Raw genomic sequence first — 26435 nt, 5'->3', positions numbered from 1 at the left:
TTTACATTTCCACTAGGAATGTACAAGGGTTATGCTTACTCTACATTCAACACTTACTGTTTTGTCTTTTTTATTTTGATTATAGACATCTTAGTGGCTGTGAAGTGATACCTCATTGTGGTTTTGATTTATATTTCCTTAATGACTAATGATGCTTAGCATCTGAGCATCTTTTCATGTGCTTATTGGCCATTTGCATATCTTATTTGGAGAAATGTCTACTAAGGATCTGTACCCATTGATTAATTAGTCTTCTTAGTGTTGAGTTGTAAGATTTCTTTATATTTCTTGGATACTAAATCCTCATCAGATAGATGATTTGCAAATATATTGTCTCATTCTGTGGGTTGTCTTTGCAGTTTTTTGATGATGTACCTAGAATTACAAAAGCTGTTGGCTTTGATGAAATCCAGTTTACCACTACTTCCCTGTCATAGCTTGAGCTTCAGGTATCCATTGTCTAATCCAAGATTACAAAGGTCACAAAGATTTACACTGATGTTTTCTTTTAAGAGTGTAATAGTTTTAGCCCTTACATTTTGGTCTTTGGCCCATTTTTAATTAATTTTTCTGTGTATGAAATATACTTTATTTGCACAGCTCATAATTTTTTTGTTGAAAAATTAGACATTTAAAATGATATAATGTGGCAACTCTGGAGACCAGCTTCTTCCCTCTCTCTCCAGTATTTGTTGTTGTTGTTGCTATTTGTTGTTGTTTATCGACTTTTTTGAACTAATTCTGTGAAGTCTGTATTTGTTATGCCTAATGATGTCTCTGTCTAATGATCTGACACAGATTCCCTCTAATGCCTGGCACCAAAAAATCTCCAGTCTTTGCCGAGTGCCTGTGTGTGTGTTGGGGCACACATTTAACAATTCAGCCAGGCAATTTACAATTCTTTGTGTTCATTTTCTGCTTGCACAGAGCCTGAAGGTTAGCCCAAGGTGAGAGAGTCTTGTTTAGGGCTTTCCTAAGTATGTGCACAGCTATCTGCAGGTCCATGGTCTTTTAACTCCCAGCAATATGTTAGAGTTTTTCCAAACTCCTATGGACATCTTATTCCCTAGCTTTTCCTTTTAAGCTTTTGTTATTCTATTGTTTGCCCCAACTGTTAGCTACTGTCTTAGGTAGCTACAAGTTAAACAATTACCTCTGATTGTTTTGGAGTAATGTCCCCAAGTTCTTCACACTGGGTCAGTTCTGAGTCAGGTCAAACAAAGCCAGCCTTGTGAGTGGGTTCTTCCAGGGAGCCACCAGACGGTTAAATAATGACAATTCTTCAAAAATAGGACTCTGAAGGAGCTTCAACCCTGTTCAACCCTCTGCAGTGGCTGCCAGACTACTTATTATTATTTTTTGTACTATGATTGTGGGTAGCTTCTTTCAAGAACACTATGGAGCTGGAGTTGTGAGCATTGATGTAAGACAATTTAAAATGTAGTAAGTCTTTCTGTTCTGAGATTCAGCCATTTTTCTTGAATAAATGTTTCCCAGATTGCTACAGCTTTTGATTAATTTACAGAGCCCTGACAAACGTTACTTGGACAATTTTTGCCAGTTTTCTTTTTGCTTTTATGCAGGAAAGGATTTTGGGAGAACCTTTCTCTACTCACTGACATTGCCTATTTCTTTAAATTTTACTAAGTCACAAACATGTTCATTCATGTATATCTTATCTATGAATGCTTTTGTGCTACTATGGTAGGGCTGAGGCATTGGGACCGAGATCCTAATGCCTGCAAAGTTGTATTTGCTTACCCTTTCTCTACATCTCAGTCCATTCTACAACATATTCTCTACGTTATAATCTATCTTAAACTTCTAATCTTTTAGTTTTTATATAATAATTTTATGAACAAGTTTTGGGGGAAATTTTCAAATGAGTGTCTTTTTTGGTGTAAAGTTAAATAAAAATAAAATACACTAATCAATAAGGTAAAGGGTTGGTTATTCAGAAAGAAGTATGTCATGAACTAGGAGAAGGATGTACACTATCTTCAAACTACAAAAAGGAAATGACTTTGCATCAACAAAATGAAACATCTGGGGTCAGTGAGCTTTAAAACAATACCCCAAGTTGCATGTACCATGTAGCATGGTATATAGCCATGTTAGCAAAAAGTCATCATTTTTACTCAGAGAAAAAGGTTTCTATAGGATTCTAAGAACTCATCTTGACAGATCATTTTAACAATCTTAGAGTTAAATATGAGAATGTAAAATGAATCCTTAATTTTAGCAAATGCATCCTCTTCATAAACTGTATATGCCCAGAGCATAAAATGGGAGACAACTCTAAGAATATCATGCCATAGTTTTATATACCATATGACCAGAAAAAAACCAACGTGACCATGTAGATGATGCTTAGACGTAACAGCAGGTAGCACATTGTAAAATTCTTTGAATTTGAAATTCTGCTTTCTAACCCCAATTAACAGAAGGTTGAGTAGGTCTGGAGTTGTACATTCTGTACCCTCCCCAGTGTACGGGATCCAAGTTACCTAGCCATTTTATTTTTCATTGACAGTCCCTGTAAAACTTTGCACAGGAAAAGAAATCTGGATTCTCCTGTGACTGACAAGCTCACTTTAGGTGTACTTAGCTCCTGGCCCCTAATGCATCATGAATATCACTCTAGTCTACTATACAGGTAGCCTCTGAAAACTTTACTGATGTTTTTATTATATGACCAACAATATTTCAAACAAAACTGGGGTGGACAGAAATAGCATGTGGATTTATTAAAACTATAAAGGACCTTGAGATTTATATGAGATATTTATGTAAACTTGAAAAAAAGATTAATTCCTTTATTTTTTTTTTTTTTTAAAGATTTTATTTATTTATTTGACAGAGAGAGACAGTGAGAGCAGGAACACAAGCAGGGGGAGTGGGAGAGGGAGAAGCGGGCTTCCTGCCAAGCAGGGAGCCCGATGTGGGACTCGATCCCAGGACCCTGGGATCATGACCTGAGCCGAAGGCAGACGCTTAACGACTGAGCCACCCAGGCGCCCAAGATTAATTCCTTTAAAAAACAAAAAGAGAGATTGAAAGAGAGAAAACTATTGATATGCTGAATGCTATTTGCTAAAAATCTGGTGACGCTAAAATCAGCATCTCAGTAGGAAGCTATGTATGGAATTCTCAATGTTAAGTTTGGAGATAGATCATGCACAATGCCATCCAGTTCACTCTGAAAGTACAGAGCAGATTTAATATCAGAAACCTTTCCAGAGCCTGATATATTCTGCTGATTCTAAAATGTTAGAGCATCATTTTCTTCATTTCATAAAATAAGCCAGGCATAACAAATTTAAGCAGATATAAATCAATTTTCTGGGTTTCTGAACTAGTCATTTTGCTGATGTAAAGGATTACATTTAAGAGCAACATACAGGCAACTGACTCTCCTCTGGGAAGATTTTTTGTTTTCCATGTGTGAATAATGTTTTGATCGGGATTTACAAAGAGAAAAAAAGCTGATTTGTGAAGGAAAACATCAAAGCTTCTTTTCACTAAATGAAAACAGTAAAGATCAAAACAGATTGCAACACCAACCTGAGCCTTTGTAGAAGTCCATGTTGGCAGTGCATGACAAGCAAAAGGGAAAGAAAATTATATATGTATTAGTTGAGCTGCTATTATAATGCAAAATTGAAAAAAAAAAGTAGAAATCCTTTTCCCGGATTATTTAAAATTAATGGCTTACATTTCAGCTAGAATTTGAATGTTTCCCTCCCAATTTTCAAGCAAAATGCCTCTACTTAGTAAATATGAAACATGATTGTGTAGGATAAAGAACACATGGATCTGAGAAAGTTGAACAGATTTTTCCCCAGCTGTCCTCTGGCTATGAGACCGGAGTCCTAAGACCAAGGCTTAAGGAAATACACTAAACCTCTGAAGCTTAACTCAAACTCCCTTAGTATCCCAGTTACAGCTCATCAATCATGGCAGAAAAAAAAAATATTTTTGAAAGATACAGCACATATAGACCAGAGTCTTAGAATGTGGTTTCCATGACACTCGTTCCTACTGCTCACTCTTTCCCCACTGTGTATCTTTACTCCTTAATCTTACCATAATTTTAATTTTGAACTTAAGTAGCTATTTAATTACTGTCATTTCTACAACTAGACTGTAAAACTGTATGGTCCCTAAGAGCAGGGCCACTATCTTTTTTTGGTTGTTGTTTATCATTGTATTCTCAGTGCTTATCCAGTGCCTGGCATTGAGTAGATATTTCAAAAATATTTGTAGAAAGATGAATGAATGTAGTCCCAAGGCAATGTAAATTACAAACCTTATGATATATCTGAAAAATTATAACCTAACTCTAAAATCAATTTTCAATTTGAATTCAAGTTTTACTCTTATGTAATAGATCAGAAATCGTAACTTACACAATAACAGTTGCAAAGAAACGAAGCTGGGTAGGTCAATTAATCATCCATATACCTGGTATCTTGCAAATTCTAGTCACATTTGAAACAGTCCATCATCATTACAATCTATAAATAATGGTTGTTTACAACCAAAAGTCACTTTACAAACTTAGCAGGTGGCTAGACTTATTATCACTATTCCAAAAGCACTATTAAGATGGATTTGCTGGTTATAAATTATATAGGTTAGTCAAAAGAAGAATATCTTTGGCTTTAGATAGAAGTATAAAAACATTACACGTGGTTAATGATAAGAAACTTAGGAAAATTCCCGATATTAGAGAAATGTCTGTTTTGTGATAATGACTAGACGTAATTAACTCAGAGTTAAGTGAACAATGAACAATGTTCACACAATTATTTTATTGCACATTACTATCACATCTATGGAAGTGGTTCATTTGCTTCAATAGTTAATAGTAAGTATTTTAATATTTAAATTAATATCACTACCAAATCTTGATGATTGCTGCTCTTGGATTGGAATTTAGATTGATGAACAGAGAGACTTGGGTGTATTGCTTGTTTTACTCCTGTGGTTGTGTCAACACCTTGAGTTTTTTGACCTGTCCAGAACTTAGAGTAGTAGGGTTCTATGAATACAGCTCCATAGTTCAAGGGTTGCTAAAACTACTCAACTGCAGTTAATTGCACTTTCATAGAAAATATGTATAAATAGGTGGAAATAACAAATGCATTATTAACATTAAGGGCCAAAAATTCTCAATGAATAATAATGGGTAATTTCTTTAATACAGTTGGTTAAATTTCTAAAGGGCAACAAATAACAGTAATCAAAATAACCTCTTTGTTATTCCTCAGGATATCTATTGAAGTTTTCCAAAGCATTAATAACTGTATCAGATCTGGGAATGTGACTGTACTTGATAATCAACTCAGTTATCTTCTAGAAATTACATATATTACCTTTTCTTTTTCTGTCTTTTAAAAAATTCTTGGTACCATAATGATTTAATCTGTGGTTAAAATATATAATTTTTAGATAAGATTAAGCCTCTCAGTGCTCAAAATTCTTTGAGATATTTCAACCACTCTTCCTCTATGTGCAGTCTTATGTTTTTTGTTTTTTCCTTAGCTTTAGACAAACTGCTTTTGGCTCTTTCTACTTTAAAATACTACTATTGGGTAAACTGTAATGTGTCTAAACAGAAACTGCCTACCTTTCCCTCTGGACCAAATCTATTTTCACACATCTAAAAACTACTCTGTTTTTAAAGCTCTCCCTCTAAATTTCCCAAAGTCTGTGCGTCCACATTCCCCTGAATTCCCCTGAATTCCTGAGGCTCAAACAGAAATTCCCACAGATTGGGCCAGAATGAATATATATATATATATATTCTGTGTTCCTAGATAGAGTCTGAGTCTCATAGCACACACATCAGACAAGTTCAAACCAATTCACCTGACTCCTCAAAACACTGCAGGAGCTCCCATTGCACTGAGAACCGTACCTGTGGTTCTCTTACGCATGACCCACTGAGCTGTAAGTGACTCCAACTTGCCTATTTCTCTAAAATTCTCTCCAAGTCTCTCCCCGTAGCTCATTCCACTCCAGCCACACAGCCCATCGTGCTGTTCCTCAGACAAGAAAGTGAAAGCCTGCTTCTGAGTCTGCGTCCCTCCCAGCCTCCTCTCCTCCCAGGCTCATCCTTTCTTTAGGCTGCCACAGCTTCCCTTTGCACATCATTCTTGACTATGCTCTCATGTCGCTATCTCAAAGAAATCTTCCCTGATTGTTCTATCCCTCTGCCCTTGTTTATTTTCTTCACACTACCCATCATTACCTGCAAGTATTTATTTATATGCTTACTTATTTACAATCTATTTCCTTCACTAGAATATAAGTTTCATTAGAGCAGAGCTTTTGGCTGTTTTGTCCTTAGCTGTATTCTAAAGCCTATGGCAATAGGATGTACTACATAATTATTTATTTCACAAATAATTACCTCTTTATACATTAGGCACCTGGTATAATGTCTTAAGCATGGACTGAGAGGGTGGGTAACTAAACAATAAGAAAATTTTGTAAAAAGATACTTTGTAGATATGTGTGTCAATGTGGTCAGTAAACTTAAATAGGGATAGGTGTTTGAATTCTACTTTCATGCAATCTGATTTATTCATTACCTTAAATTACGTATCAATGACAGTTAATATACACGGTAATTAAGAGAGCTTTCTAGGAGACAGGGACATCTTTCCTTTTTATTTGCATGTGTGTTCCAGCACACACCCCATCTGCATTTCCACAAATAATGAATTTTCAGCCAGATGTATTAATATGAATGGAGAAAAATTGTAGAGACATGTAAATAATGAATACTGATGGAAATGTGAATTTGAAATATGAACCATAAGTAAAAATGAACTGATCCGTTATCAAATTTTACATATTAAGTATTTTCCATAGTGTTACCTGTATTTACTTTTTATAGACCCAAGCACCATAAAATTAAGTAAAATGCTAAATAATATCTGAAATCTACCTTAGAAAAAAACTAGAGAAGAACAGGGATTTTAATGAATAGATAGTTAAGGAGGATTTCAATAGATAAAACCAAATTTCAATTCTAGGAGGATATATGAATTGAATGGTTTTTTTTCTTCTGAAATATTATAATTAAACTAAGGTATGCCATAATAGTCATTCTCACTATTTTAATATGGAATCACATGAAAGGATATGCTATTATATGGCTTTTACATTAAAGTTATCTGTTGTGATCATAAGCAACGTGTTTTTTCACTTAATGGAGAACCTCACATAGAGATGCTAGGGACATATTTATTACAGATCTACGTGTATGTTTCTGCATACCTGAAAAATGTGGGGGAAAAGAAAACTCCTATTTGTTATGTATATTTTTAATATGAGGTGCACAAAATTTCCCCATAAGTCATGTATTTTGTATTTAGTGCACGGGGGTACAAATGAATTAGGTATTATATACACATTTTACAATTAAAGAAAGAAAAACGTTGCGACACAGACGTAACTCAAACATGCTTCCTCTTCCCTTTTTTTTTTTTTTTTGCTTCCTCTTTCTTAGGGCACCTGTATTTTGATGTCTCCTCAAAGACCAAATTAAAAAAAAATGCATTCTCTAGGAATCTCATCAATGATATTTTTCAAAGAGTACAACTTCCAGGTGGTCATAAAATGCTATTCTATGATCACAATGACATAAAAAGGATTGCTATGCACAATTTAATAGCCACCACTGACTTCTAATAGATGAATGCTGTTAGAACCTTGGTTATCATTGATCCTCTGAAATCCTCCAAAAATCGGTAAGAAGGCAGAAAAATAAATGACTTTTATTGGATGGTACAGAAACCAGAAACTAAAAATGGAAGAATAAACTTGGATCAAAGGAAAAGGGGAAATTGAAGGATTCGGAGAATAATCAGTGTTTCCAACTCCATGGAAAGTCAGAGCCGGAACAAAACAAAGTCCTCTGCTGACACTATTAACTGTGCACACATGCCTGGACGTGTGCACGTGTGTGCACGCAGGTGCCCGTGTGGGCAGGCGTGCAGGAGTGGTGTTACTTAGAAATTTTAAAGATATTTGAATAAACAAGAAGGATATTAGAAAGAGAATGCTCTTAAGATTGGAGTTGCCAAATCAAGTGTTCAGTCCAAGTTTTCATTGTGCTTCCGTCTAATAAGAGAATCAATCAGGCAGTCAAACAGACAACATTATCAGAGGCAAACTGCTGGTTGTGAGAGTCCTTTAATCAGATGCAACTCGTGGAAATCTCAGTAACCTCAAAGCCCAGGGGCAGCCCAGGCTAAGAGAGTGCATGCTACGACTACATTAAGACAAATATAATCATCTATCTGGGGAATCGTTACTTTCTTCTTTTGCAGAGAGTTATTTACATAACATTTACAATACACTGCTTTTTTTAAAGATTTTATTCATTTATTTGTCAGAGAGAGAGAGTGAGAGAGAGAGCACAAGCAGGGAAGCAGCAGGCAGAGGGAAAGGGAGAAGCAGGCTCTGCGCTGAGCAAGGAGCCCAGTGTGGGGCTCGATCCCAGGACCCCGGGATCATGACCTGAGCCGAAGGCAGACGCTTAACCGACTGAGCCACCCAGGCATCCCTACAATACACTGCTTTGCACAGCACTGGACTAGGTCACTAAACAAAGCCATTTGGAATGGAAGATCCAAAATAAAGAAGCCAAAACCATGAAGCAATAATAACAACTAACTAGTGCTCCAACTGCTTTGCTTAACTTTTTGCTGCATAACAGAACTGCAAGAACCTTTTTTTTCTTAAGTAGGTGTGCTGAGATGGAGTGATAAAATTAAGTCAGATTAAGGTAAATCTGAAAGTCATAAAATAACATGAGAAAAAGTTGTTTTTTCATGTGAAGATACAGAGGAGAGATAGACTTAACTAGTGTAGGAATAACAGGTTTTACTCTGCATTCTACTTATTTCTATGGGACAAATTTATGGACAGTCATGTTATGAAGAATTGCAACCTTCCTAATACTAGAGGAATGAGTTAGGAATAATGAATTCTGATGAAATTAACAATAAGGAGTCATTTACACTCAAAATAAATATATTTTGTCTTCTCCATCTAATATTTCTAGGCTATACTGTTAAGAAATATACTTCTTATGTAGGCCTGTATCATTATATATTTATATACAAATAATATTACATATCATTTGTAATACATAAGACATAGATATGTATATGTGTGCACAGAGACACAAATATACAGATATATAAGTATATGTATTTATATAGATATATATATAAATATATACCTATGGTACATTTCTATATCATACATCTATATATCTATTTTATCTGAGCAAACAATATATGGTCAAATACCTGCCCCATTTTCCTGAACCACATATTTTAAGATGTTTTAACTCAATTTTTAAAAAAGATTTTATTATTTGTCAGAGAGAGAGAGAGCACAAGCAGGGTGAGCAGCAGGCAGAGGGAGAAGTAGGCTCCCTGTTGAGTAAGGAGCCCGATGCGCTACTCAATCCAAAGACCCTGGGATCATGACCTGAGCTGAAGGCAGACGCCTAACTGACTGAGCCACCCAGGCGTCCTGTTTCAACTCAATTTTTAATATCAAAACCATGGCTTATCCACTACTTTGATTCATTGGCATCAGACCTGTTTGTCCTAATGAAAGACATTTGATGCATATAGTCACTAACCAGCTAGTTTATAGACTCGTTTTCATAAATAAGTTACAAAATTTCTAAATTACCCATTATTAAGAAACTATAAAAATGAAAAACCCTACAGCTAAAAGCAGAGTCAGAATAAGAAAGAGAAAGGAGAAAGCCAATCATACTCTGTATCTTGAGACAAACTGTGGGAGATACAAACAACATATTTTGTCTCTATTCCATAACCATGTAGTTTAATCGTTATGGGAAATAATTTAATTTCTTGCACTCCCTAATAAGGAAATCTTACCTTAGAGATGTTCACTCTTCCCCAAGGGCTGTGATCTCATCAAATTAAATCTAAATTAAATGTGTTTTATAGGAATTTATTAAGTTATAAAACACATAGAAATAGAATAATCTAGAATAATCTTTTCCCCTCAATCTAAAAGTTTTGCCTTTTCTATAACTACATTACCTCTAGTTTCTTCAATGATTAGTAATACCAAAAGTCTAAGAATTTCCCTTTTAGAAGCTAAGTCAGTAATGACTTCATTTTTTTTAGAAAAACATCCTTTGCTGGCATTTGAAATGCAGAGAAACTGGCATAATACATTTGACCAAGATGGTTCTAATGATGCCCCAAGATGCAGATTCAAAATGGTCCTGAAGTAATTGCAAGTCTTGCTCATTCATTCACCAAACATTTCCTGAATGCTTACAGTGTTCTCAATATTATGCTAAGCAATTGACTTGGTAAATCAGAGCTACTATCCTCACTTCCTTAAGATTCAACTCCAAAAATACAATTAAAGTGAGCTCTTCCTTTCAAGTACACTTCGCTCTGTCAAATACACTCTTTCTGTTTATTTTAGAAGAGTTTAATCATCTCTATTTGGCTATGAGCCCTGGACTTGGGCTCATTTACCTGCCCAGAAAGCACTACTTGATATTCTGTGAGAACACCACAATTCACCCAAAGTCTCCATGTCACTCCAGAAGACACTTTACCTACTAAGTATTTAAGATAAGGCTGAATTACGCATAAGTCACTCAGTAGTGGTATAAAGCAAACGAGCATTAAGGGGAAATAGTCACATAGGCTCCATTGTCTTAAGTCCACCTTTAGCCCTTGCAATTAACTGCAGGTGTACGAAATTAATGCAGATATAATTGCACCTGAAATTAGCTGACTGCAGGTGTAACTGGTCAGTTGTACCCTCCCAAGGGAGTCCTTGGTTAATTACCTCAATTATTAGGTAATTATAGGTACAATTATATGAATTTCCATGTAATTTTATTGCTTAAAAAAACCCTAGTGCAGAAAGTAAGATATTAACATAAGTTGTCTTAAAATTTTCATTAAGTGAGAGTGTTTTTGGGTTTCAATGCTGAAGAACTGAATTTCACACCAACAGTTCTTAGCCTGGGTACCTGCCCCTGTACTCAGTCATTGTTTACCTGAATCATACCCGTACATTTTCCGACACAGTGGTGCAGCAAGGGCATCTGAGTCAGTATATTTTCTTGGGTTCAGTATCAAGTCTAAATACCATCATTAAGTGTAGAAAACATCACGCTCTGTAAGACTGCTTTCCTGACCATCAGAGCCCAAGCAATGCAAATACTATATGATCAAGTGCTGTTTTCAGAGGAAATTAGGGTATGTAACTCACCCTGCTGCTGCAGGACAGAATGCCTATATTCCCCCAGTAAAAAGAACTTGCTCACTGCGATTTTGTTCTATTTTCTGGATATGCAAATAATGCATTTAACAAGAAGATTCGGGCTATAAAAATGCTTTGTACTACTAGAAAATCTATCCTAAATACTGCATGTGTTTGGCTATTTGAGAACTGATGAATCTGGCTGGTTATATATCAGAGTTCATGGATCTGTGGTGCCCGTGTGCTAATTCCAGCCACTAAGCTCTTGCCATATTCCTTGTGGGACCAAGCCCTGTTACTTATCGTGATTATGGTCATAGGTCCTACCCTTATTCTCATATGCTTGAGGCTATTTTGTGCCCTACAGAACCCTGTTTACTCTTCCCAGGCCTCCGGGAGTCCCGTTCTGCACCCTGACCCCTAAGATTAGGGCTGTAATAACAATTACCAGGACTCCCCTTAATGCTGCCTCTTTGCACCTCCCAATTGGGTCTGCAGCAGTATGGCTCATCTTCCTACCTTGGTAATTAAAAGAACCTTGTGCTAAAACAGCACAATTACTCAAGTGAGGCCAATGATCAGTCTGACGTGAAGCTTTGTCTTGTCATTGTATCACCTGGCAAATCCAGGAAGCATCAATCATGTTGCAGTTTAGTCTTGTTTCTCTTGTGCTCGGGCAACACCATTTGCAGGGGCTACAGTCTGAAGAGTGCACCTTGTCACAGAGAAACATGATGAGGCCTGGTAGGTCATTTAGCCATGTCCAGCAGTATCCCCATGGAAATCTCACAAATGGTTTAACAGATCAGATTGCAGCAACTTTGTGGCCAAAGAAAAAGCTGTAAATCCGTGAAATGTTCAATTTTTTAAAAGGTTCAGTAGTCAAAGTTATTTGTGAGACATTGCATTCACTATATATAATATACATATAAATAAAAATGTACATATAATATACATATCAAAAAGGTTTACATTTGTTAAAAAACATGTTTTTCAAACCTATTTCAACATGAAACTCTTTGGGGAAGAGAATATCCAATAGTCGTCTTTGTAACATCCCTGGAACATGCTCTGGAAAACACTGCTCAGAAGTTGCATTTGTAAACATGGCTTCCTCGTTTTGGATCCCCAGAGCTTCTTTACCTATTATTTAGTCAATAATTGACTACTGCAAAGGGTGGAAGAGATAGGCACATCTCTATAGCTTATTGCAAGAGCAACAGGACGAGGGTTTTTCTTACAGCTCTGCACAGCGTTTAACGTCTAATTCTCTCAGGTGTACTACAGAACATGTACCACTAACAGTAACTTTTTCAATTAACAGTATTTAGAGCAGTGAAAAAATTTTAAAGGCTCCTTTCCACTTAATTGTTCCCATACACTACTTAAAAGGCACTTTCTTTCCCTTTTAAGGTTAATGAATCATCATCTACTTGTCACTCAAATTTCAAATGCAGGGCAGGACAGTCCTCCAAGCGCTGCCCTGTAGGTTAGATGGCCACACTCCAAACCTGCGTGTGTGGCAATTCTTGTCTCTCCTCTCAACCACAGCCAGAAAACTAAGTGCGATAGCTCCAGGAGAGTTTAATTCTTCTGATTTAAAACTCATGTCCTCGAAAAGTTTATGCTTTCTATCTGAATTTCTGAAGTTTGCTATGGTTTCTCCAAGCACAGGTGAACTGTGATATCCTTTACTTGTATTTTTTAGAGGATTCTAAATTCCTTAAAATATCCAGATTTTGGGGACATTCTATACAACACTTGCTGGTCTTTAGTGCTTGCTTATTCTTCTCCTTCAAGGCTCAACTCTTAGTCATCCTCGTGAGGCCTCCCTAAGCACAGTGGAATGATTCAGGTTTTATCCTTCAGACAATCATTATCCCCTGAGCACACTCAAGCCTTATGTTGTTAAATAAATTTTAGGTAAAAGAGCTAACTTCTTGTTTGCATCAAAAACCCCCACTTTGCCTGTAGGTCATTGTATTTCTAATGCATGTCGCAATGAATCATTCATTCTTCCTTTCACTCATTCATTAATTAAACATCTACAGAGGACCTCATTAAATAATATCTAGATTGCTGATATTCGAGCGGAAGAAGTGAGGGAGGGGAAGCAGGCGACCATCACATAAAAATGAATACTTCCTAAAAGTGAAAAGTGTCTTCTTAAAAAGGAAAGGGACTATTTCTGTGGAAGTGGGAGAATCCCAGATGATTTTTTTAACCTCTATCATTAGCGATAAGTAGGAATTCGCTAAAAAAAATGAAAAGAAAGATTTTTCATGGGAAAATAATTAGAGCGTACAGCCTGTATAAAAATTTAATGACTACAGGTAATTATATGCTCAGGGAATGCCAAGAACTTTGGGAGTGGCTGGAATGTAGAGGGTGGAGGAAGAACTAAATGGTAGAAAGGTTAAGTCTGGAAAGTGCTAGTCCGTCAAGTGCTTCCTGTGTCATCCCAATTAATGTGGTCTTACCCTATGGACCAGTTGATCTCGAACTCTAATGTGTACTTCAGAAGCTCCTAAGGATTCTGTGGAAGGAGGTCTACAGTGAAGTGCAGGAATATGCATTTGTAGCAACTCTAGTGATTCTGATACACGTTATCCTCAAAGTTTTGAGAAACGCCATGTGTAGGTAATGGGAAACCTAAGGGGGTTATTAAGTAGGCTGTGTCGGGGCTGGATTCAACTGGGGAATTTAATTCTCTGCTGCTAGGAAGCTTTGCACTAGATCAGGCAAGGGGGGGGGTCAATTTTAATAATGACAGTTATAAACAGCTTTATTTATTTATTTATTTGCTCCTATTCTTGCCTAAGATTATACCTGAATCATTTGTAAGTAAAGGCACTTAAGTATCTTTTGTTTGATTTATAACATTCTAGCATGTATCACTCTTATTACACAGAATATTATCCCACTTAAGCCTCATAAAAACCCAATGGGGTATTTATTACTATCTCTGACAGTTGAGGAAACAAGGAAGGGCTCAGAGAGTTGAAATGAGACAGTGTTACACAATTCATCCGTGATTGGAACTGGAGGGTGTTATGCTAAGTGAAATAAGTCAGACTGAGAAAGACAAATACCTTACGACTTCACTTATATGTGCAATCTAAAAACAAAATGCATGAAAGAACAAACAAAAAGCAGAATCAGACCTATAAATACAGAGAACAAACTGGCAGTTGCCAGAGGGAAGGGGGTGAGGGGAGTGGGCAAAATGGGTGAAGGGTAGTGAGAGATGCAGGCTTCAGGTTATGGAATAAGTCATAGGGATGAAAGGTATAGCACAGGGAATACAGTCAACGATATTGTTCTGGCATTGTATGGTGACAGATGGCAGCTACATTTGTGGTGAACACTGGGTAACATGTAAACTTGCTGAATCACTGTGTTGTACACTTGAAACTAATGTAACATTGTATGCAAACTATACTCAAAAAAATTTTTAAAAAGATAAAATCTAGGTCTATGATTCCTTTTCCTACACTATGCTGCCTTGCCAAATGACTGCAAAGTCATGTCCAGAGTATGCAATGAAATACAATAGTCATTCAATTTTGTGCTTAACAAAGTTGGACATAAATTTACATTACTGGAGGTTAAAAATATAGATACCAAATTTTCTTGTATTGGGATTATTCCTATTGCATATGGCAACAAACCAAGGACAAATGGTTTAAAGAGAATGAGAATTTATTAATTCTTATGGCTCAAAAGTCCATGGTAAACTCCAGGTATCACTTGATTTAGGGAACCAGAAATGACTCTAGAAACCAGTTTCTCCTTCCCCATCTCCTGATGGCTTTCTCTTTGTTACCTCCATGTGCAGTTCCACTGGTCCTGGCAAGATGCCTTCCTCCAGAACACTAGCCTCATATTCTCCAAAGTTCAAGTATAATGGAAAAGAGCACATTTCTGCCCCCAGCAATCTGTCAAAGAATGCTGAAATTCTTATTGGGTCACATGTTCATCCTTGAGTCAACTGCTATATTCCAGGGCTACTCAACCATCTGACTCTCCAGGTGGGAGCCTATTATTTACTTTTGGACTCAACTTAGACTCAACACCACAGACTATGAGTTGGGGGGGGGGAGAAGTTCCTCAAAATAAAATCAGATTAATGGTATCAAAAAAGGGGTCTTCAACTTGGGGCAGTAACATTAGTAAATATCCACCACCTTCAGCTAAAGAAAGGAGCAAGATAACTGACTGACTGTGGCTTTATATTATTATCACAGATCAATTAAACTCACTGAAGAATTAGAGAATATTTTTCTAAACTTCCTAATTATTTTAGGATAACACACTGTCAAAATAAATGGAATTTTACTTTAACAAGAAATGTTTTGAGATGGTTTCTACACACACACACACACACACACTGATTTCTGCAAGATTATTTGGCTAAGAATTGAATCCATTCAAATAAGATTATTCTGTAAACAAGTGAATCCTGTCATTTTGTTTTCAAAATAGCGCTGCTCCATTCAAGTCAAGCACTTAAAAAAAAAGCCTTGAAATTAGTTTGTGTGCACATGTAGTCACACTCATTCTTCAAAGTACAAGGATTCTTTTAATCCTTTAATCAATACTTCATTCCAGCAATTCATATCTTTTTACTCCCTTTTGAAAATCATTCATTTCTCTAAAGAAAGTGGAAGAATTTACTGATCCGTCTCTTTGGTGGTTTGTTTCAGATTGGAGAAGCGGTATAAAATTCTTGAGAGTTTTCCTCTTTGGTGGTATTTTTCTTTTCTTTTTTTTGAGTATGTGTTAGTTTTCAACCTGCTAATCCTTCAAACCATAGTTGAAGTCTCTAAGACACCTCTTCTCTATGCTCTGATAGCCCCTTATTCAAAGCATTTATCACAGTGTGACACAATTATTAAGTATTAATAAAATTAATTACACAAATTAAAAAGTTAATTAAACTAAAAAAAAAAAATCAGTTCCTTCCTACATAAACCAAAAGCTCAGTAAGGTCATAGCCCTGGATTTTCAGCCTCCAGCATACTGTCTTGCAAATAATAATTGTTGTTTGAATGAACATATTATGAACAGTCATGTGGTAACTAAATATTTTATTTTTTCAAAAAGTTCATTCTGTTCTATCCTCCTAGATGAAAGTTTAGGAAGGGAACGTACTCAGTAGCCAGGTATTTTATTCCCACAAGGTGGAGGCTGGTAGGGGACATGGTTCTATCCCCCTCTCTCCAGGCAGTACATGTACTGGAACTGGGGAGAAGAGGGAAAAATGAGGCAGAGAACACAGACCAAATGACTGCTGGGTTGGAAGGAGCTGGCTAGGCACAAATATCTGGACCTGAAGAGCCAGAGCTGGGAAACAAGATCCAGACACCCGAGAAGACGTGCTTATAGACTAAGGAAGAACAAAGCTGGCTGGCGCACCAACTGTGACAGAGGCTGGATGAAGCTGGCTTTGCTGTGACTCCAAAATAGGGATGTATGACTACATTAAGAGCTAGGAACAGAGGGAGTAATTTGGGCACACAGACACTTACCCAGCCCCCTCTGACTCATTCAATACTTATAAATGTGTGAACTCACGGGGCAGCTCTTTGCTCTCCAGCTTTTCTTCTCATTAGTTGCTACATTTTCTGGCTGCAACATTTCCATTTGTAAGCATGGCACATTATGAAATACTGGTATTAATGATATTTAAACAAATTAAATTGCACTAGTATGGTTGCCCAATGTGGTCCACATGGGTCAACACAACAAATTACAAATGCGAAACACTACTTAAGCTGCATAATGACAGCATATTTTAAAATTTATCCTTGAGTGGCAGTTACGAGTTTCAAGAGGAGAGAGAAGAATTGTACTTGGTGGGAAATAAGTAACTACTTCTGGGAAAAGGTTTGCCTAATGAAATACACACCCCCAAGACATGCTGATAGGCTGCCTGCCTACATGAGGACGCATTAGTTGCGTCCAAGGAGGTGGAAGCTTCAGTCTCAGCTATCACCTGGGGCAGTGGTTCTCTTTTATGATGTTAAAAGTTAGAATAAACTGGGATGTCTGGAGTCAGGGAGAGAGAGTGCTAGAAATTATACATGATGTGGGTCTTCTAGTTTCTCCTTAGCAGTTCATGTTAAGTATATTGCTCATGCGAACATAACATTCTTGAGGTGTCCCACTACTCTGGGTACTTTGAACTTCCTAACCAAACAACAAATATGTATTTCATACTAAGTACCAAGGATGTGCAAAGCATATGGGGAAAATAAAACTCAAACAACAAAAAAGACAAACCAACAGCAATCCCACAGAGCACGCAGCATGAAGTCTGCAACCCCAGTTGTTGGCACACATGAAAAAGACAGTGAGCAGCAAAACACCAAACAATGCCGTCCATAACTCAAATGCATACATGTCCTAGAGCAGTGATAACAAAGTATTTAACAATCTGTATGGCTGTGTGACATAATATAAAATATATATTTGGTCTCTGCCCCCCGGTTCCTGACACAGAGCTACTAAATCCCGTAAGTTTCCTAGATAAGAGGAGCATCTTTTGTTCTAATGAGGTAACTACTGATTGGCTACTAGAGAGCCATGATTAGAAGCTAGTACCTTTCGGCCCCAACCTCTGACCTCCAGGAAAGGGAAAGGGGCTGAAGATTAAGTCAATCACCAATGACCAATGATTTAATCAACCGTGCCTATGTGATGGAACCTCCACAAACCCTGAACAATAGGGTTTGGAGAGCTTCTGGGTTGGTGAACACATCCACGTGCTGGAGGGTGGCACATGCTAACTCCACGGGAACAAAACTCCTGTGTATAGGACCCGTCAGGCCCTTACCTTATCTCACTCTTTATCTGTATCCTTTATAGTAATATCCTCTGTAGTAAATCAGTAAATGCTAATAAACGTTTTCCTGAATTTCGTGAGCTGTTTTAGCAAATTATCAGATCTGAGGGGGGCTCGACTTTATAGCCAAGTCAGACAGAAGTGCGGGTACCCTGGGGACTCAATACTTATGACTGGCACCCGAAGTAAGAATCTTATAGGGTTGAGCCCTTAAATCTATGGGATTTGACACTAATTCTCAGTAGTGTCAGAATGGAATTAAATTCTACAACATCCAGTTGGTGTCCAGAGAGTGGGAAAATCGGTTGGTGTGGGGGAAGCACCCACACACATTTGGTGCCAGAAGTGCTGTGGATAAACTAACAGTTTTCCTTTAGGCTACTATACACCAATCAGAAAAGTCACCAAACAGTCAGAGGGAGGACAGGTTGGTGAGCTGGACAGGTACATATCCATGGAATGTCAGTCTGAAGAGGATGGGCTCCCCTCAAGCAGGAATGACCTAAGATTGGGAGCTGACCTCAGATCCCTGCACATCAATTTCCTGACTTGATAAACATTTGTTTTCTGCATACTCAAAACTTACAAAAAAGAATCTACACTCTTTGAGATTTGGGACTGTTTCTTACCTAATATTTAGTACAGGGCAGCTGATTTTAGAACACGGGCTTGACAAACGTGAACAAGAATGCAGCAGGCTCCTATTAACATCGTAGAGGTTTCTGTTCTGGGCTGTGTAGGAAAGCGATGAGGCACCTTGTACTCCAAAATAGCTTGGACCCCAAAAATAGCAGTGAGCAGGAAAGAAAGAAAAATGAACAGTGAGCTCCAACAAGCATGGTTCCCATGCTCTGCCAGCCAAGCAGTGATTTCTAGTGGCCCATGGCAGGGATGGCAAGGAGGGACTACATGAGGGACTTCTTTATGAGTTGGAAAATGTCTCTTAGGCTAACTGCAAAGCCTCCCCAAGCTGGGTTGGGATTTTCCAGTGGCTTACTGAATATCCTATTAGTATCTTAAGGCATTCCTTTAAAATGAGCTTTGGATGCCAAATGTTTTGACATTTTGACAGGCTACAAAAACTCAAAGCAGTAGGACTTTGTGTTGTTGCTGTTGTTTGGGTTTCAATGCAGTAAACACACATGTGGTTTCACTCAGTAGACTGTAAATAGAATTGGATGAAATCCAGAAACTGATTAGTTGACTATTTTAAAGGGAAAAAAAAAATCCATAAGCAACTACCTTGACACAAAATTAAACCCCTCCAATGTATTTTTTAAATAAGAAGCATGTGTTGAGACTTACTTGTCCAGAATATGGTACAGCAGTGTTTTTCAATCATGGCTTCACATTTACGATCCTATAATAATCCTTTAAAAAAATGGTGTTGCCTGAGTGCCACCACTGAGCTTACAGAGAGTGTGCCCTAGAGATCTGTAAGTAGAAGTTGCAAGAACTAGGTCAGAGGCTGACTAAAACAGCATAATGGATTAACCATGACTGGCTTGGACTCATCTTTATGAACTCAGTGTGCTTGGACACATAACTGACTGCACACATTTGGGTTCTATGAGCATGAAAAAAGGACTGGAAGGGAGAATAGCTATGGGGCAGGCAACCAACTGTGTCTTCCATGTACTCCAAGTATCTCAAATTGTTCTTAGGAATTTTCAGAGTGAGATGGGAAACTTACCAGAGCATAGTTAGAAAATGAAAGTATTTATCTTATCAATTTGGCTAGTACCCTTCCTATTTTGTGTGAGTACAATCCACAAAAGTAACTGGCAATGGCTCAGAAAAATGTGGGATTGGATTCAATAATTCTTAAGCTTCTTTCTACCTTTAAAAGCTCATGATTCAAGACACTTCAGGAAACTCTAAATGTGAGAAGAAACAGAGCTTTCTGGCCCAGAAAATGATAATATTATGGAGACATATCGGTACACACAGAAAGCACTTGAGGATAGTATCAGCTAAAATTGATGTGACAATAAGTGAACTTTGAATTAGTGATAGAATGGGCTATTAATAAAATAACAACTGCAACCTGTAATCACATGAGTGAATATATGTATAGTACATTTCTATGTGTGTGAATCCAAAATAATATATATACCACCACATTGGTCTAAGGAAAGTTTATCACTCCTTGCAGCATTTTTAGGTTGTGGCATTTATGATGTCAAACATTAATCCTCCAGAATATTCATTCAAAGTACACATTTCTGTTTAGTAGCCACTACGTGGAACACCCTCCACCATGTGTTAGGGATATTTAAAGATGAATTAGATGCAATCCTTGCCATCAGCCAGATAAACAACTAGTTTGTATGCAATCACCCAGCACAAATGGTAGTAATTAGCAGACTCTTAAATGCAGAAATGATCTATCTGGAGCAAGTATATACTGTGTTATAACATATAATTCTGAGTGCTCTGTTCTGCTCTGCTGAGAGACTTCTAATCACATTCTCCTTTGTTCTCATTCATGTAGCAGGTAGGTTTGCTACAAAACTTTGCTCTTATGAAGCTGGGTTTATAACAATGTCAATGAAGTAATACAACGCAGTGGAAAGCTTGCAGGAAAGGAGTTGCAACTAAGGTTTTCTAGCGCTACTGGAATGTTAAATTGCCCCATCCTTATTCTTCCCCCTACATTAAAAAAAAAAAAAAAAAAAGCCGCTCAGAATCACTTTCTTTTTTTTTTTTTTTTTTTTAAAGATTTTATTTATTTGACAGAGACACAGCGAGAGAGGGAACACAAGCAGGGGGAGTGGGAGAGGGAGAAGCAGGCCTCCCGCGGAGCAGGGAGCCTGATGCGGGGCTCGATCCCAGGACCCTGGGATTGTGACCTGAGCCAAAGGCAGACGCTTAACGACTGAGCCACCCAGGCGCCCCTCAGAATCACTTTCTTTCCCTCACCAGCAATTCATTCAACAAACATCTATCAGGCACTTCCTATGCAGCAAGAAATATGCTAAACACAGAGAAGAAAAGGAAGCTTGCAAGGCAGCCCCAATTCTGAGGAATTTCGGGGTTGTTATCATTCTATTTTTGAGATGAACCGATTGCGACACATTGCCTGACTTACTCATGTTACAAAAGAAACAAGTATAAAACTAGGAATTAAGATTGGGTGTCTTATACCTGCATGCTGCTTATGCAGGGTATCCCTGGGGCTTACTGTACCAAGAAGGGTCAAAGTGCAGGGCCACCCAGGATGTGTGGGACTGTGCTTCATGACAACCAGGGAGGGAGTGGCGCACTGAGTGTCCTGTGCTTGAACATAGCACAGAACACGGAGTGACATAAGTCCACAGCTCGGGGACACATGCTAGCAGAGCCCGGCCCCGCTATGTGGACATCTACAACTGACAGGCCCTCTGATGCTCCACTGTGTGACACAGTGACCATCTGCTAGGAGCACTCCTGCTCTGTGGGGAGCCAGCAGATGCCAGCAGCCCCCGCACTCTCCCTGATCTTCCAGCAACAGCCCTGCCAGCTGGCTTCCCCACCTCCTCCAACCATGCTCTGATCACAGAAAACAAACAGGGACACTAGCAGCTCTGTTCCTGTATCAGCGCAGCTCTGCCAGTGAGAGATGAATTAATGGCCAAAGGAACAGGTCCAAAAAGGAGGCAAAGAGGCTTGGGATGAGTATGGTTGTGCCTTCGTCTGGGCTGCTTTTCCTTACACAAGCCTATGATGCGCTTTGCATGGCCTGCTATAAATGATTTATTGTGTAATCTCCCTACTCATTAGAGTACAAGCTTCTCGGTGACAGTGATGGTCTCACTGACCTCAGTCGTCACAACTCTTTCTTGGTACGGTGGCTGGTACACAGTGAGCACTCAACAAATATGTTTTGCTATTTTTGTTAAGAATGATGCTGGGGTCATGAATGGGGATGGAATATGCATTAAATAAGGACTGTGAAAGTTACATAAGGTGGGGTCCTGAGATCCCAGGAACATGTCCTTCTCATCTAGAAATTCCTACAAATTACACATCATCCCATAGGCGATGCCCAAATGGCTGAGTCGGCCTCTACAGCATGTTTGCCCCATGACAGTTATGCTGAAACAGCAACCCAACCCCAGCCCCACTCCTGCTCAAATGATTAGAAATGGGGGCGGGGGGCTGCTAATATTTTACTTCTCTCTGACCACAGACTTCACCACACATTACTTTCAAACAATTTGGAGATGTGTTAAAAGTCTTTAAGTGCTAATGATTTTTAAGCACTAATCATGATTCATCCAGCATATTAAATTATCAAATGTAATTCTGTAGAAATTTCATAACCCTCTAGCATTATGAAAGCAATAATATATAACTGCAATTTAATATGAAGCATTGCCATGCTTATTGGTTTTCTAGTACATATACTATGCCACAAAGATGCTAAGGATGAAAGTCTCTTGTACCAAAAGAGTAGCATATGAATGCCCTGGTTAAAAGGAAATCAAGCAATAGATGACCTTACTATTCTTACAGGTACTCCTACTGCCACAGTACCTACTTAGGAGTCTTCAGACTTAAAATACACCTAGGATTTATAGGCATCTTTGTTTTACACATTAATGCATTTAATGGAGAGTTGAGAATTAGTTTTAATTCTGGATTCAGCTTCCCTTACACAAACCGTACAACTAGTTCACTTACACCTCATTTGTTCCTCTGTTAAATAGGGGTACTTCAACACACTAATGATGATGATGATTATATAGATAGAGCACTTCTCCTAGTGTCTGGCATATGCTTTGCATTCAATAACAATTAGATTCTATTAGTTATAGAAGATGCCGTCATCATCATCATCATCATCTTTGATGAAACAGAGCAATAATGTTGGATGAGACTTTAAGAGAATTAACTAATCCACACTCTCCTTTTTTCTTTAGAGAAGAGAAGCCACACTCTACTAACTAATGTGTTATCAAAGTCACCCAACAAATCAGGGAGAAAAATGAAAATAAGAATGCATCCTAATTCCAAGCCTAGAGCTTTTTCACCAACTATTAAACAATATACACCATTTTTAGGTTATTAAGGGTATCAGACAATATCAGAAACAGGGAATCTTTACCTCCTAGCATCTCCCCTGCAAAGTCCTACAACAAGGCTCCCATTCCCATAGATGAGCTCTCTGTCTATATCTGTTCAGCTGCCTTTTAATGTCAGACAGGAAAGGACAATAGGTAGGGAAAAGTTGTGATACTCTTGCTGACATTCATTCGTTCTGAGATATGTCCTCTTTTAAAAGTTCCAGTGACCAAGTAAAGTTGCCGTTCTTATGTTTTAAGTATTCACGAACTTTTAAGAAGAATTTGAAGGAAACTCTAAGGTCTACATGTATAAAAATAGGACCACCAACACCCCTACCTTATGCCAGATGCTTTATTTTTGTTTCTTTTTGATGTGTTAGACATTTACCTATTAAGGTTCAGCCCTATACTTTTCCTTCTCTATTCACCTTCAAACTGCTAGGGCTAGTAGCCTGCAATCTACAATTTGTAGGCTTCCTTGCCAGCAAGTTTCTGTTATATTCTGTCACTCATGCCAAAATGGAAATCACTAAAAAGTTAGACATTCAGCTTCTGGCTGATCCTCCTGCCGTGGTGGTGGCTCCAGTCACCCAAGTTCTACTAATTAAGCATTTTAAAAGCAGCAGCTAGGAGTTCCATCAAATGGAGTAAAAACAGCTCCTGCTCATGGTCACCCTCATGATTACAGTAGCATTGAAGATAACTGTTCTAACAATCTTAGTGGCAAGAATGCGCTTATGGACATCAGCCCAAAGACAGTGACATCTCCCTGACATCTGGGCAGTCTTCTTTTTCTTCTCCTAAACTTCTAATACTTTTTAAAAATATGTTTTTATTTAAAAAAATATATTTATTTATTTTACAGAGAAAGAGAGAGAGAGAGAATGCAAGCACACAAGCAGAGGGACAGGCAGAGGGAGAGGGAAAGGGAGAAAATCTCAAGCAGACTCCCTGCTGAGTGCAGAGCCCCATGCAGGGCTCAATCTCATGACCCTGAGATCATGACCTGAGCTGAAATCAAGAGTCAGACACTTAATGGACTGAGCCACCCAAGTGCCCCTCTTTAATACTTTCGTAAGCTTTCCTATTTAAAAAAAAAAAAAAAAAAATCATTCTCTGGCTTAACTACCTAGTTTGGTGTTGATTTCCTGAGTGGAAAATGACTGATAAATACACTAAATTTTTACAATAACTCTTCAAGCCAGTATTGTTACCTCCACTTAGCAGACGAAAAAAATAATTCATAGAAAATTAAGTGATGTGCCCAGGGTGATTTGGCCAACAAAATAATTAGAATGGGGAGTATAGTTCTATTGAGCTCGAATACCCTATTTTCAATGTTAAGAACTACCTATTTAGGGGCGCCTGGGTGGCTCAGTCGTTAAGCGTCTGCCTTCGGCTCAGGTCATGATCCCAGGGTCCTGGGATCAAGCCCCGCATCGGGCTCCCTGCTTGGCAGGAAGCCTGCTTCTCCCTCTCCCACTCCCCCTGCTTGTGTTCCCTCTCTCGCTGTGTCTCTCTGTCAAATAAATAAACAAAATCTTTAAAAAAAAAAAATTATTAAAAAAAAAAGAACTACCTATTTAAGCAATGTATGAAATTTTTAAGTGTATTTTATTCTAATTTTGATATAATACATAATAAATTTGTAAAACTTGGAAAAATACAGGGACTAAGCATTGTTTTCTGAGCTTCCAGGTAAACTGAGCAGAGCTCTGATAATTCCTTATGGCCTTTAACTGATGCGACATACAATACAGCATGTATCACATATGCGGTCATATATACCAGCAGTAAGGGAGGGTGCCAGGTCAATTTTGAATCATTCATCAATTCTCAGTTGATGTTCAGTGGGAAAATACTATCAGTAATGAAGAGACAGTCACAGAAAGGGTAGGAAAAAGAAAAAAATATACTGAGGCACAGAGAGAGAGAGTAACCAAATTACTACATTGAGACATATAAAAATTGTATTTTACAAAGGTAAATGGAATGTTATAGTCATTCTCTGTGTCTGACACAATTTAGGTCTCCTGTCCGAGCCTCTGGATATCACCTGTCTCCCACTACTCCAGCTTTGGTCAGAGAGACCGCCCCCCTTCTATTGCTGCCACAGCCACAAACTCTGTTCCTTGCCCGGATGACCTAGATTAAGTACGTGTCCGGTTTTAGAATAGCCCTAACCCTGCTTCCTCTAGTTTTGCCTCAGAATCTGTTTTCCATGGTACCCTGAGTAAAACAGAAGGCAAGAAAAATCACTCTTAAGGACAAATTTACCTATTTGAGTTAAATTAGGTTAGTTAAATTTATACAAGATTTTTGTTAAATTTAATCCGTGACTCTATGCTTTAGAAGCTATTGAAGGCTTGAAATTTATCAAAGACAATGCATTTATGCCTATTTGCAATATTTGGATCATAGTTTTTTCTAATATAAATTATTAGATTTTATCTTTTCTGCTCTATTGACCAAGCCTAATTTTTTATGTGAAGCTGAATCCTACACTCTCCATTTCCTCTACCTCCAATTAAAACATCAATGCTAAGGAGAGGTCATCAATTTTTCAACAGTTACTTTATTATGCCCTTTCAGATATGTGTTGCAGCAAAACTTCATATCTCCCCAAAATTCTCGACTTCAAGTAATTCATGCAGAATCCCAACATAACCTGCTGCTTATTATTATTTGACCAGCTGACTGTCATTTCAAATGACTTAAGAAAGCATTTAAAATAAAATGAATTTTACTTCTAATAATGCCTTAATTGAGGAACATGGCTGGTTGTACTCTGCAGAAAATAAGTATTAAATTGGGTTATGAATTAGAGAAACAAACAGCATTGTTAAAAATATGATAAACAAGCCCTGATCGCTTAAAGAACCTTGAGCTCTTCAATGTGGGAAAGTTTGAGGAAGACATTGGGAAATATCAGAGAGCTATACAATATACCCTTCTGAGGTTTTCAGCGATACCTCCTCCTTAAACACTCCATGTTTTTTTTTTTTTTTTTTTTTAATATAATTCAGCCAGTGTCAGAAGGTGAGTAAGAGACCTTGAGAAGCTTTGATATTATTCTAGGTTTGTTTCTCAAATGCTATGAGAGAAGAGACTCTATATGCTAGTGATTATTCCAGAATGCCTGAATTTATTAATTTTAAGATTTTATTTATTTGACTGAAAGAGAGTGAGCACAAGCAGGAGGAATGACAGGCAGAGGGAGAGGGAGAAGCAGGCTCCCTGCTGAG

General features: G+C 37.9%; 1 protein-coding gene across 1 annotated transcript in view; it reads right to left on the bottom strand.

Annotated features, from left to right (window-relative positions):
- THSD7B (thrombospondin type 1 domain containing 7B) overlaps positions 1 to 26435 on the bottom strand; it is a 568319-nt gene that overhangs the window by 111591 nt on the left and 430293 nt on the right. The window contains exon 14 of the mRNA XM_078070024.1: positions 3565 to 3570. Coding sequence (XP_077926150.1) covers positions 3565 to 3570 — 6 coding nt within the window. The remainder of the gene's footprint in view (positions 1 to 3564; positions 3571 to 26435) is intronic.

This window comes from Halichoerus grypus, chromosome 4, assembly GCF_964656455.1.
Source record: "Halichoerus grypus chromosome 4, mHalGry1.hap1.1, whole genome shotgun sequence".
In the NCBI taxonomy this organism is placed as follows: Eukaryota; Metazoa; Chordata; class Mammalia; order Carnivora; family Phocidae; genus Halichoerus; species Halichoerus grypus.
The sequence above is the reverse complement of the archived record's forward strand: the minus strand, read 5'-3'. Positions and strand labels throughout refer to the sequence as shown.